This window comes from Miniopterus schreibersii, assembly GCF_964146895.1.
Source record: "Miniopterus schreibersii genome assembly, chromosome: 14".
NCBI classification, from domain to species: domain Eukaryota; kingdom Metazoa; phylum Chordata; class Mammalia; order Chiroptera; family Miniopteridae; genus Miniopterus; species Miniopterus schreibersii.
The window spans coordinates 41,249,328-41,263,955 of NC_138114.1; the positions used below are offsets into that span (position 1 = coordinate 41,249,328).

At 35.8% G+C, this 14,628-nt stretch overlaps 1 protein-coding gene across 9 annotated transcripts in view; it reads right to left on the bottom strand.

The window, feature by feature from the left end:
* The window catches only part of NT5C2 (5'-nucleotidase, cytosolic II), a 111,787-nt gene that overhangs the window by 18,116 nt on the left and 79,043 nt on the right, over nt 1–14,628 (bottom strand). For 6 of the 9 annotated variants that reach the window (XM_081158951.1, XM_081158950.1, XM_081158949.1 and 3 more), the window contains one exon: nt 660–777. In XM_081158951.1, the coding sequence (XP_081015077.1) occupies nt 660–777 (118 nt within the window). Of the gene's footprint in view, nt 1–659; nt 778–4,681; nt 4,743–14,628 lie in introns of those variants that run through there. The other 3 variants (XM_081158955.1, XM_081158954.1, XM_081158956.1) reach the window with 1 other exon arrangement.

A 14,628-nucleotide genomic window follows, 5' to 3' on the forward strand; every position in this document is an offset into this window, starting at 1 on the left:
GGCAGCCAATCAATGACTCTCATCATTGATGTTTCAACTCTCTCTCCTTCTCCCTTCCTCTATTTGAAATCAATAAAAATATAAAAAACAAAAAAGAGGCTCTTAGCCCTAGCCAGCATGGCTCAGTGCTTAGAGCTTTGCCCATGCACCAAAGGGTCACGAGTTCAGTTCCTGGTCAAGGGCACATATTTGGTTGCAGGTTCGATCCCCAGCCCTAGCGGGAGCGTACTGGAACCAACTGATCGGTGTGTCTCCCTCACATATATATTTCTCTCTCTTCTCCCCTTTTCTCCCTCCCACTCTCTCTGAAAATCAATGGAAAAAATATCCTCGGGTGAGGATTAACTACCCCTCCAAAAAAAGAGGCTCTTGATTACCAACAACCAAAGGTCAGAGCATCTGTGATTGATTACTGCCCATCAGTTTTAATCCCGAGTCTTTTCCATAATATCTCCTTCAATAACAATAAACTGAGCTCAATTCAAGAACACAAAAGATATGGTGTACATGAAAAGTCCTTGGTAATTTTAGAATCAACACCAACCCACCAATCAACAAACAAAACCAAAAAAACCTTTTTATTTTTTGATCAGGGATGCATTTGGAATTATTAATTTGGGGATAAAGGGGCCTTAATCCAAAAAATCTTGAAAAATTACCTGGTAGGGAATGTGGAATCATAAGCAAAGCTGAGCAGTTCCTGAGGATAGCCAATAGAAACTAATCTCTCCACAGTAAGCTCAAAACCAAGGGACTCATACTCTGGGGACTTGTACACTGCAAAAAGAAGAGGTTCTCGTTAAAAGAAAAGCCAATTAAAACAGAAAGCAAATGAGTGAATTTCTACTCTTTCCTCCCTCTTCCTAAATTTCTACCAATTCCTCCCTCTTTTGAAATCTGCCATTTTTTCTTCTTTTCACCCAAAAATCCATGTTTTGTATTGTCCCAAGTAATCACAGAACTCAACTGTTAGTTTGTGGAAACAGGTCATATTATAGGAGCAGCAGCAACAGATGAATTATCAGACATTTCAGAATAGTTCCTTCATTCTTAAGAAACCTAATTCAAACACTGTTCTCCTCTTTATCTATTTTCACGCCCACAATCTAAAAGAGGGGGGGAAACTAATATGCACACAGTTGTAATATTAACCATGAGAATGTAAGTAAAATAGAAAACTAGGTAGAGGTCTATATATGTTGAAGGCTGCACTGGTGTGTATAGCTGGTGTAAGAATCCTTCAAAATGGGGTTTTTAAAGACCCAGTCTATTTTTGGAATTCCTGTTGACTTGGTTGCTGCGTTATATTCCTTCTCCAAGCAGCATAACTCTATTTGTCAGGATTAACTTGTTTTTGTATCAGCCCTAACAATATTATAGTCTTCAAAATTGCATTTTATAACTTATTACTGCAAAATCAACCATAAAAAGACAAATCTGAGATAATTAGAAAAATTGGGATGTGAACTGGAAGTTAAGACATTAAAGAATTGATTCATTTTATTAGACATGATTATGGAAGGATTGGGATGTGCAAGTGTATGTATAAAATATATACCTCTCTCCTTATCTGCCAAAGAAGCATACTGTTTTTTACAGGTGAAATAAAATAAAATTTTGGAATATGACGGTTTCTCTCTTATATCGTGTATGTTTGAAATTGTCTATAATGAAACAAACTTTTTAGAATCATCACTGGACTTCAGCATAAAGAAGATGTTGCTCCTTTAATCAGTTTTCTTCCAAATGAAATATTTAGGTAAGCCTCCTTCCATCAGTCTCTAGGAGTGAGTAAGCCATATTGAAGAAGAAAAAAAGAGGCACCTCCCCCCAAAAAGACCTGCTGTCTTGCTAAATGCCAAATGAGGCCAAAAACAAATCCATTCTATTCTTACAATCTTATAATAACGCAACTATTATCCTTACATTATAATTCTCCTATCTATGATTAACATACAGCCTATGGCTCAAACTGATTTTTTCACTGCAATTAGTCTGCCTATCCAAGTTAATGCTAATATTTTAATGAGCACAATTCAACTTTCCCTTTCCAAAAGCAATCCTTTAGACTACTTCTGAAAACAAAAGAAACCATAATCCTGGTTGCCTCCACAGAAGGGAGATGAATGGCTAAAAGACAGGGGAAGGAAGAAGGAAGATGTTATGTTCCTTCTTTTGTACTTTTTAAAACTTGTAACATATTGTGTTGTTGTTTTTTTAAATTAAATTGGAATTTTAAAAAAGCAAGGCAAGCGTCCAAAGTCCTTTAATAAACATTTGTTATATTTTAAAAACCTAGAATTTTTAAGGTCCTTTAGGAGATGCCCTGAGTCTCATATCATCAGAACAATGCCCCAAAAAGCTGTCATTTCTTTTGTTGTGTCAGAGGTATTAGTAAGTTAATGCTAATGCTAAACCCAGCTAATATTTTCAAAACAGGCTGTATTTTTTTCCTCCCCTCAATTCCAGCCCCATCCTTACCCTCCCCCAAAAATCTTTTTGAAGCCTCAAGTGTGAAATTCTTAAATCTAGATGATATACACTGTGGTAAAGGAAGTGTTAAATATTCATACACACTAACAGGGCAAGAGCAGGTGTATTATCATAAAAGCAGGAAAGCACAGTATCCAGTGATGTCAACTTGAATTAGTTTGAGAATATAAAATAACACCTCACACCCCACCCAGTGATTCCACCCCAAATTTTAAAATAATTTCCATAAAACAAAAATTACTTTTCAATCTACAGAGCCCCATTTATTTCAAACAATAGTTAATGAAACAAAACTCCAGTACAGCTAACCAATTTGGGTAATCCATTGACTCTTTATAGGACTTGGCCCATATCAAGTGTTTTTCAATTAATAATTTTTCAGAAGGATAATTTGCTGGATACGCCTTAAGGATGGGAGACAAAAAAACAAATCTTAATCACCCCTACGCATGCTCACCCCTAAAAGAGCAATTTTCCCTAGTTAGAGAACCAGGTAATTATAGAGTGATGGAGTAATGGTGATTAAAGCCTATGCCTATGAGACAGTTTGGATTGAAACCCAAATCAATTTATTCAGAATTTTTAGTGGGGAAAAATACGGGAGGAGGGGGGGGATAAAATCTCAGATCCCCGTTTTGCTGGAACAAACCCTAGACTAGCAGAAAAAAATAAAATCCAAATGCTTGCCACATTGTGTTTATTCCAGGGTAGAACTCTTCAAGTGTTCAACTGAGATACCTTCTAAAAATTCCACCTATAGAAATAAATACTTAAATTTCCTCTCTCTCAATGAGTTTAGCGTACTTCCCAAAAAATACAATGTATTTTGCCCATTTGCTGACCACCTGAAGTTATATAGCAAGTACAAACATCAGCTGAAGCCAGAATTTAGGTCCCCCTAAGTCTCATCCAAAGCTCTTTGCGGTGGGGTTTATTATATTGCACTACCACTATTGAAAATGAATTTCTAGATTACATAGCCCATCAAAACTTAAGCTTGGGTGTTGAAACCCACTAACTATCCAACTCTCCCTCCAACTTCTTTTATCGAGTCCAAAATAAAATGCTCTAGTCACAGATGGGAATGGATTTAGCAAAGAGAATCCAAGCTCCACTTTGACAGCACTATCTGTTTCACTAAGCTCTATATTAATCAGTAAGAACTACAAGCTATTGACATTTTCTCATAAGCTTCCTGGATAATCATCAGTAACACGAACTCCCAGGTCATTAAATCACCTGCCAGGGAACTATAAAGTACAACCAGGGCTTGAGAAGCAGAACTGCAGTTGCACAGAGCACGAGTTTAGATGTTTTAAGTGTCCCTTGGGAATAATCACAATTTGTTCTGACCTGGTGACAAAAATGACTATTTCCTAAAGTCAACAAAGTACCACCATTCCTTGAAAAGTAAATACATACATAAATAAGTAAACAAATAGTAAACAAATTCCTCTTTTAAACAACGAGGCGAGCCTTGACATATGTGGAGAACCATACACTTTATCTCTGACCATAGAGTGCTATGCCTCTCCACAGCTGCAAAGGCTCTAATTTCAATTTCTCTCACAAAACTGGCCAGTAAATGATAGATAGATAGTTTCAAGCTCAATTCTTACAACTGACTCCCCAAAACAGCCAATAGCTTCAGAGTAAACATAACCTCACACATGTACTGCTTATTTCTTCCTCAAGAAAGTCCTCAGGCCTATCCTAATTTACCCAATATCCAAAGACAAAGGAAAAAGTTATTTTAAGGGCCAGAGTCCAAAAAAGAGGACTGCTTCAGCCACTAGGGCAGCACACAGTGTTCTCAGGTTACGTAACTAGCCTATAAAGAGAACAACCAAAGCTTTGAAAGCTAAAGCTACTGAGAGCATTTAAAAATATTCTTTACTCCATCATCTCCAAGGAAAAAAACAGTTCTTCAAAAGATATCAACTGCATGATGTGGGGATGAGAGCTCTGAGCTCTGTTTGAGTAGATGCTGTTCATATAAGATAGAACTCAGGTTAGAGGAAACAGAGCCAAAAACTTTCTGCAGGGAAGTCTGGAATTCTCATGCACTTTTTACCTTTGCCACCAAGACACACTGTGGTAGTAGTTTATAGATTTTAGAGGAAAAAAAGGGCAAACCTCTACAGAGGTTCCAGCCTAGCAGAGTGCTGCTGCCAAAATGAGAACTCACATGAGGCAGATGCAGATGCAGAGTGTGTCACTCCAGTCTTGAAGGAGTTACACTGGCTCTCCTGTTAAAAAACAAAATAAAGCAACAAAACAAAACAAAAACAAAAACAGGTTTTAAAACTGTTGTGATGGGCTGGAACGGAGAGACACCATTTGGAAACTGGTATTTATAGGAGTTACTGCCCCCTCCTATTTAGAAACCTGTGGTCATCACTAAAATTCACCTAATTGGCTGTAACAAAACAAGGGCACTGAAAATAAACCTAATTATTGTGCATTATTTACTTTTCTGGCACCCTGAGCCTGGAATACAAGCCAAGTCTGATCATGAAATGTTAAGTCAAAAGAAAAAAATAGAAAAATTAATTTATTTTGTCTTAGTTTATTTTCTCTAAAATATTTCAGGGTTAATAAGGTAGGACTTAATGCAACTGGTAACCAGTGTTTAAAATTGAAAAAGACTAAGTAAAGTTTACAAGAATAAAACAGAGAAGTCTCATCTTGTTTTTAAGTACCCGTTTAAACTACCTATACCTAACTACCTACTTTTCTACCCTTCCAACACCTAAATTTGCCATCATGATATAGATAAGAACCAACTTCATATTGCTAAAACCCTAACCAGATGTCTAAGTGTGGAATAGAAGGAAATTTTAAAATTTTGATTCTGTCAGTAGATATCTGCCCTTGGTAAGTGGAGTCATATTATTCTACATTCATAATGTTGAAGAAACTACCCAGTCTAGCAAAATATCTAACTCAAAGATACACGAAGAACCCTTTAAGATACTGACACTTTTAAGATATGTATTATTTTAACTTTATAGGGATTCATTTTCCCTAGAGACATTTAGGCTAAAGCATACCATTAGACTACTACAACTTCTGGATTTTTGTGAGGGATGGTATTAAATAGAAGAGCAGAAATGACTAAATATAAGTCTAAAAGTTCTAAAAACATTACAAGGAGAAGCCACCACCACCAATCACTATAAAAAACAAAATCCAACCCAACCACCCAAGAAGAGTAATTTGCTTTTATGCTATAAATGTCATCAACATCAATGTTCTCTAGTTATTTAGGCTATGCAATGTTGGTTCTCTGAAACTACAACTAGATGTTAATTAAGGAAATTTTAAATAAAATCTTTCCAGTTCTCATATAAACAGATACTAGAGGAATTTTCCTACTTTTCAAAATTAAAACTTTTCAATTTAAAACAGAAAAACTGAAAATGACTGAGATAAATAATTTTAAAAATGCTCTTTCAATCAAAGAAGCTTATTGTAATAAAAAACTGATACAGCTAATATGTCATTGTCCCCTCTAAAATAAGAACAGTACATTGTACTCAAATGCCTATACTAAAGTTAGCAAATGTAACAAACATTTGGATGCCTACTGCGTATTAGGCACAGTTGGCTCTCCATATCCATTGGTTTTGTACCCACAGATTCAACAAACCATAGATAGAAAATATTTGGGGCGGGGGGAATTCCAGAAAGTTCCAAAGAGCATAACTTAACTTTGCCATGCACAGAGCACAACACTGAATCCACGAGAATGAAGTGACATGTAGGCAAACCTTGCTGTAGCCCATATGCAAACATAGGTTACTATACAAAACACTAGGCCATGTTATATAAGGGAGGCGAACATCCTTGTGTTTTGGTATCCAAGGGGGTTCTTAGAACCAATCCCCTGCAGATACACGAAAGGGACTAGAAGCTGAAAACAGAAAACTCATGATCCTTGGCTAGAAGGAGCTCACAGTGCACTACAGAGATATACAACTAGATATTTATAATAAATTTTAGAAGATCAATAACATAATGTGACTAAGGAGATGTAGAGGGATAGAAAAAGGAATCAATTAACCTAACTTAGGAAGTTTTCTTAAAACTATGTATGATTTATTCAGGCTTATACAGACAATTCATTTTTATAACCAGTATCTCAAGGTACTATAAAGTTTACCAAACTTTCTGAGATTCAGATTCAAGTAATATGTTCCAAACCCTTATCTCAGGGTCAGAGAGTAGCTACCCAGCTATAACTGACTTCCATGTGGGAATGAGAACCATATGTTTTCAACTGTGTGATGATGATAGCCTAGATTGTTACTTGTAATCTCCCAATTTTTAACTACTGACTCAATTTTAAAAATTAACAAACTCTATTTGAGCCAAACTATGGTTTGTAGTCTAAGTTAGGCCCATGGGCCACCAGTGTGCAATCTCTAGTGTATACTTTAGATCAAATATTTTCAATAAGTAAATTTAAAAAAATATTTCCTCATAAGTTCTCCCATCTAACTGAAGTATTTTGACTGTCCTCTCATTGAGTCTTAAAGCCGTAAATAAAATTGAGGTAACATGCAGGAGGGAGCTGATCAATGACGACTCATCATTGGAGTTTCTCTCTCTCTCTCCACCCCCCATCTCCCTTCCTCTCTCTGAAATCAATAAAGCTATATTTAAAAAATTAATTAAATTAAAAAATAGGGCTACCCAAAAGTTTTATATATGTAAATATATATCCAAAAATAATAGCCTTGAGGGTATTTATCTCAACTAATACAAAGAATTTTTTTCCACAATATAACACACTGGAGTATTATTCATTTTTAAATTCTTTCCTAACATAGCAAGACTCCTTAAAGAGTATGCTTGGTTGCAGGAAGAGTACCTAATTTTCCTGAGTGAAGCAGTGTAAGAAATCCTCAAGTTAAAGAAACACACCAATAAATCAGCCAAAATAAAGACTATCTCAAATGGAAATAAAAACTTAAAAGACATTTAAATTTAAATGCCTTTAAAATTTTTCTGTCAGCTTCCTCCACCTGATTTTTAATTTAACTTTATTAGGGATATATTTTTAAATCATACACGAACATAGAAAGAATATTAAAGCAGCTGCTTTAAAACCATCACCCAAGCTTTAACAATTAACACTATTTTGGATTCTTGTTTCACCTATCCTCCCTAACTTATTCTCCCCAATTAGTAACTTTTATCACATCAAAACATTTTTGAACTTCCACCTTTCAGGGAATGTTTAAACAGCACAAGTGTACACAGTACCATATATACGCACATACAGAATTATATGTATTAAGTAGTTTCAGGTGACTCTTTACTGCTTAAATAGCCTTCCCATTTAGAAGCCAATGCAATACTAGAACAGTCTTTTATCAGCAAGAAGTTATAATAAAAGCCTTCCAAATTAAAGATTGCTCAGAAATATTTTAAATATACTAAAGCTGTCAATTTTATAGTCTTGATGAAAAAAACAGTTCTACCAAAAGCACTGATCTTTTGGAATGGCAGTGCTAGCTTAGTATTACTATGTACTAATATAGTTAGGAAATCAAAATAACACACAAGGTTATGATATGCTGGGCCAAAGCGACTAAAAGTGTAGACATGTGAGAAAAATTTTAATTTAGGGATGACATGAAAAATAGCTTAGTCTTTAAAAAGTAGCTTATTTCAGTTAAATAAATAAAGATAAAAATTTTTTAACTAAGGATCACTAGATTTATTCCAAAATAAGTTCTCTCTCTAAAAGACAATCTACCTCAAAATAACAGAAACAAAAAAAGTTATGAAATGAAAGAAAAAAAAACATGTTGTGAGATGTAACATGTTTTTTATTTTTTCCATCCCCTCCCCAAATGATGCCTTTTAAAAATAAACATAATAGAACTTATCCAAATAAGCCTTTTCTCATTCAAAATAATCACTCCAAGGCAATATACACTTATTCCAATAATGAATGCAATCATTACTCAAACATATTTGAAAATCTTCTTTTTAAATTACTCTCAGCATCTACAAGCACATTGTTCTAGATATCCTCTCTGGTGACACTTTTCCATCAGCAGATGATTAACTGGGGGGGAGGCGGGTCATGCAGAGCAACCACTGAATAAAAGAAAAAGTCAATTAAGCTGGGTTAAAAAACAGGTACAGCTACCTAGGCAATGAAGCAGGTTTTCTTGTGGATTTATAAACTGGCTCTGACAAAACTTAGTCATTTCCTAGAATGTCTAAGAAATAACAGTGATACTACAATAAGTTTTCCCTAAACAAACTGATTATATTAAGGATAATATCTATTTGGAAGCATATTTTCTTCAGGGTTTTCTTTTATAAAAATTAGTTTTTTGGCCCACTTAATATGTGTTTAATTTTGCAAGTCACCTCAAATCCCTCTGGGGGATTTATGTAAAAGTAAATTTATTGCTTTATAGTGAAAACTCTAAAGAACAAACTTTCCAGCTATGCAAACCCATTCCACCATAGGCCCTGTCAAGTTCAGCTTTTCAAATTGGATCCTTGATACAAATCATCAATTGGACTCTAGCACTAAATTATCACTTCATTTTTTTTCTAATCTTCACCTGAGGATTATTTTTTCCATTGCTTTTCAGAGAGAGAAAGAGGGAGAGAGGGAGGGAGGGAGGGAGGGAAACATCGATGTGAGAGAGACACATCGACTGGTTGCCTCTCATATGCACCCCAACCCCGCAGCAGGGGATTGAGCCTGCAACCAAGGTACACACCCTTGGCCAAAATCGAACCTGAAACCCTTCAGTCTGTGGGTTGACACTCTAACCACTGAGCCAAATTGGCTAGGGCAAAAATAAGTTGGAGGGTATATATAGGCTAATAACTTTCACTGATATGGAGGTGCCCATTCCCCAACACAAAATCTCTTGAATACAGTAGACAACACATTTGGCAAACTGAGGAGTAAGGTAATTGCAAGTTCTACATTTTTCAAGTTGTGAGAAGGATGCCCTGAGTACTGTCTCAAGACTTGGGATAAGGGGAAATTCTCTGGCCTTTCTAATGAAGGTTATCTTCTTTGGCTTGTACCAAAAACCTTTTGAGATAAGCTCCTTTAAGAAACCATGTTGTCGCACTAAGAACTTCAAAGAGATGCACCCAGTTTACACACAATCCACAGTAAGTTTAACTCAGCTGATGTTCCATATTAATTTAATTCACCACTACTGCAAGGAGCCTCATCTTTCTTTAAGGAGAAATGCTGAAGCACAGACACAAAGGTTTATAATGTCATATGTTTCATTACAAAAAAAAAAGTGTTTGCCCGGCTGGCGTGGCTCAGCAGTTGAGCATCGATCTATGATCCAGGAGATCTCAGTTCAATTCCCAGTCAGGGCACATGCCCAGGTTGCAGGCGATACCCAGTGGGGGGCATGTAAGAGGCAGCCAATCAATGACTCTCTCATCACTGATGTTTCTCTCTCTCTCTCCCTCTCCCTTCTCCTCTCTGAAATCAATAAAGACTTTTTTTTTTTAAAGTGTTCTATCTGCATCTATAAGCAAATTATTTTTTACAATGCCAAGACCTTTCAAGAAGGAAAGGGCAGTCTTTTCAATGGTGCTGAGAAAACTGAATATCCACATACAAACGAATAAAGTTAGACCCTTACCTTATATCACGTACAAACATTAACTCAAGATGGATCAAAGATCTAAACACAAGAGCTAAAACTATAAAACTCTAAGGAGAAAATCTTCATTATATTGGATTTTGGCAATGATTTCTTGGATATGATAGCAAATGCACAGGCAACAAAAGAAAGAAATAGATAAATTGGACCTCATCAAAATATAAAACTTTGGTGCATCAAAAGATGCATCTCAAGAGAGTGAAAATACCACCCAAAGAATGAGACAATATTTGAAAATCATATAACTGATAGGCTAATATCCAGAATATTCAAAGAGCTATTACAACTCAACAACAACAAACCAAACAACTCAATTAAAAAATGGGCAAAGGACTTAAATAGACCTTTCCCTAAATTATATATACAAATAGCTAATCAGCACATGAAAGATGCTCAACATCAATTTATTAGACATTAGAGAAATGTAAATCAAAACCACAAAGAGACACCATCTCACACTCATTAGGATGCCTATTATCAAACCAACAAAAACGTGAAAACAAGCGTTGTCGAGGATGTGGAGAAACGGGAACCTTCATTCATTGTTATGGGAATGTTAAATTATGTAATCACTCTGGAAAACAGTTTGACAGTTCCTCAAAAGTTAAACAATTACTCTATGATCCAGCAATTCCACTCCTGGGCATATACCCAGAAGAACTGAAAGCTGGAACTCAAACAAACACTTGTGCACTGATGTTCATAGCAGCATTATGCACAGGAGTCAAAAGGCAGAAGCAGCCCAGGTGTCCACTGATGGATGATGAGTGACAAAATGTGGCACATGCGCACAGTAAGATATTATTCAGCCTTAAAAAGGAATGAAATTCTGAGCCTGCTACAACATGGACAAAACTTGAAAACATTATGCTAAGAGATATAAGCCAGACACAAAAGGACAAATTTTATATGATTCCACTTAATGAAATATGTAAAATAAGCAAATTCAGAGAGACGGTAGATGAGAGGTTACTAGGGGCTAAGGGGAGGTGGGAATGGGAAATTATTGCTTAATGGGTACAAAGTTTCTGTTTGGATAATGGAAAAGTTCTGTAAAGTGGATAGTGGTGAGAGTTGCACAAGACTCTGGGTGTACTTCATGCCACTTGATTATACACTCAAAAACAGTTACAGTATATTTTACATTAAGTATATTTTATCACCGCTTTTTTAAAAGGAGAAAAGGGTGCTCTACCTTGTTTGAGATGTCTTCAATGACAGTACACCAATACTGTCTAACAGTTCTTTATTTTTTATTTTTATCTATTTATTTTTTAAAATATATCTTTATTGATTTCAGAGAGAGGAAGTGAGAGGGAGGGAGAGAGATAGAAACATCAATGATGAGAGAGTCATTGATCGGCTGCCTAGCCCGCAACCCAGGCATGTGCCCTGACCGGGAATCGAACCCCGATCTCCTGGATCCTAGGTCGATGCTCAACGGCTGAGCCACGCCCGGCTGGGCAACACTTCTTGCTTTAGACTGTTTTTCCTCATGCCTTTAAATGACTTTAATGCCAGTAAGTTTGGTGAGGGTATATAATTACTTTTTTGTAGTCAGCACTTATCATGAAAGCAGGTTGTAACTTCATATGTATAAATAATTACTTTAAAACCACCTTTAAATTTAAATCTCCCTCATTGTCATGCATTCACTGAAACGAAAGATTCTTTGGTAAGGGGAAATTAATAAAATTAATAAACTTCTAGCGAGGCTAATGAAGGAAAGTCTTTAAAAGACACAAATTACCAATATCAGGAATGAGAAAGAGAACATTACAGATCTTATAATAAAAGATTATTATGATCAACTTAATGCCAATACATTTAAAATTTAGGTGAATTGGATACAAATTATCAAAAGAGATACAAGAAGAAATAGAAATTCTGACTAGCCCTATATATATGTTTAAAAGCTGAATGTATAATTTAAAACCTTCCCACAAAAATAACTCCTAGCTTAGGTGACTTGACTAGTTAATTCTATCAAATATGTAATTTACCCTTTTAACAGATTAAACAAACAAAACATGATCATCAATAGAGGGAGAAAAGCATTTGATGAAATTAAGTACCCATTCACGTTAAAAATAAAACCCCTAGAAAACTAAGATTAAAAGGGAACTTCCTTAATCTGATAAAAAAGCATCCAACAAAAACCCTCCAACACCATACTTAATAGTGAAAAACTGGACATTCTCTCCCTATGATCAAGAACATGACATTCAAGAACAAGGTCATTCTCAACACCTCTATTCAACATGGTACTAAGATTTTAGTCAGATTTTTGCAAGAAGCAAAAATAAATTTTTTAAAAATAAAATAAGTTATAAAGATATATAGATTGGAAAGGAAAGAGACAAAAAACCCAATTAAAAATGGGCATTTGTACAGGCACTTCACAAATGAAATATAAATAGCTAACAACCACGTGGAGATTATAAACATCACTAGTCACCAGGGAAATACAAAGTAAAATCACAATGAGATAACACTATACTTTCACTAGAATGGATAAATTCAAAGGTCTGATAATACCAAGTGTTGGTGAGGAGTTGAGCAACTAGAATTTTCATGCTTCCTGTGAGAATTTATTTATTAATTTATTAGAGAGAGTGGAGGGAGAGAGAGAAACATCGATGTGACAGAGATACATCGATTGGTTGCCTCCCACCTGTGCCCAGGGATCGAACCTGCAACCGAGGTACGTGCCCTTGACCAGAAATTCAACCCGGGACACATTGGTCCTAGGGCAGATGCTCTAACCACTGAGAAACCAGCCAGGGCCCTGATGAGAGTTTAAAATGGTATTACTACTTTGAAAAGCCAGTTGTCAGTTTCCTACAAGGTAAAATATAATCTAGCAATTTCACTTTTATTTATTTACCCAGAAGAAATAAAAATAAACATACACAAAAAGACTTGTATACCAATGTTCATAGTAGCTTTATTTTTAATAGCCCCAAACTAAAAACAACCCAAATGTCCATCAACCGATAAACAAATTGTGGTATACCCAAACAATTTGGCTCCTACTCCAAAAAAGGGGAAAGTTTAAAGAGAAGAGGATAATTTCAGAATGTTGACTGGTTAACATTACTAGTAATTCCACCTATTACAATTATGCACCCTGGTATGATGCTCTTTGAGAAGGGCACATCATTTCTGCGGTATTCTTCCCAAACATACAAAATACTTCAATCTATTTCTTAATTTTTATAACTCTACTATGGCCAACTATGGTTAAGTAAGATGTTAGCATTAGGAGAGAGAAAGGCAAAATCTATTATTTTTGCAACTCTTCTGTAGGCCTAAAAATTATTTCAAAATAAATGTTTTAAAATGTTAGGGGTTGCCCTAGTCGGTTTGGCTCAGTGGTTAGAGAGTTGGCCTGCGGAATGAAGGGTCCCGGGTTCAGTTCTGGCCATGAGCATGTACCTCAGTTGCAGGCTCGATCCCCGGCCCCCGGTCAGGGTGAGTGCAGGAGGCAATCAATCGGTGTGTCTCTCACATTGATGTTTCTCTCTCTCCCTGCCCTTCCACTCTCTCTAAAAAGCAATGGAAAAAATATTCTCAGGTGAGGATTTAAAAAAAATATGTTAGGGGTTAAAAACCCCCAAAAACTACTTACCAACAGACACAACATGAATGAATCACAAAAACATTCTGAGCAAAAGAAGCCAGACACAAGAATACATACTGTATGATTCCATTTATATGAAATTCTGGAAAAGGCAAAATCAATCCATAGTAACAAAAATCCCTGGGGCAAAGAGGATATGAGAGAGAGCTGACTTCAAAGAGGCAATGAAGGCACTTTTTTGAGTGATGGAAACATCCTATTTCTTGATTGTGGTGGTGATTATAGAGGTGTATACATTTTGTCAAACTCTATTTATATACTTAAAATGCATGTGTTTCACTGTATGCTAGCTTATTCCTTTAAAATGTTTATTAAAATTTTTAAATAATTCCATATTTAAAAGTATCTCACTTGAATAATTAGTATATACTGGGTCCAGTATCATAAATGATTCTTAAACTGATATATTAAAACTTATGCACAGCTGGCATGGCTCAGTGGTTGAGCACTGACCTATGAACCAGGAGGTCACGGTTCAATTCCTGGTCAGGGTACGTGACTGGGTTTCGGGCTCCATCCCTGGGAGGGGGCATGCAGCAGGTAGATGATCAATGACTCTCTCATCATTGATGTTTCTCTCTCCCTCTCCCTTCCTCTCTCTCTGAAATCAATAAAAACATATTTTTAAAAAAAATTATGCACCCAAAATGTTCATTCAATAAATATTTACTGGGCACTTACTATATGCCAGGCTTTAGGCAGCACATAGAACATAAATGTGAATAAGAAAGCCTTTGCCCTTGAGAAACTCACAGGTCAATGGGGAGATAGGCAAGGAAACAAAAGCTGGAAGTGACACATAAATTGCTCTGAGGGAAT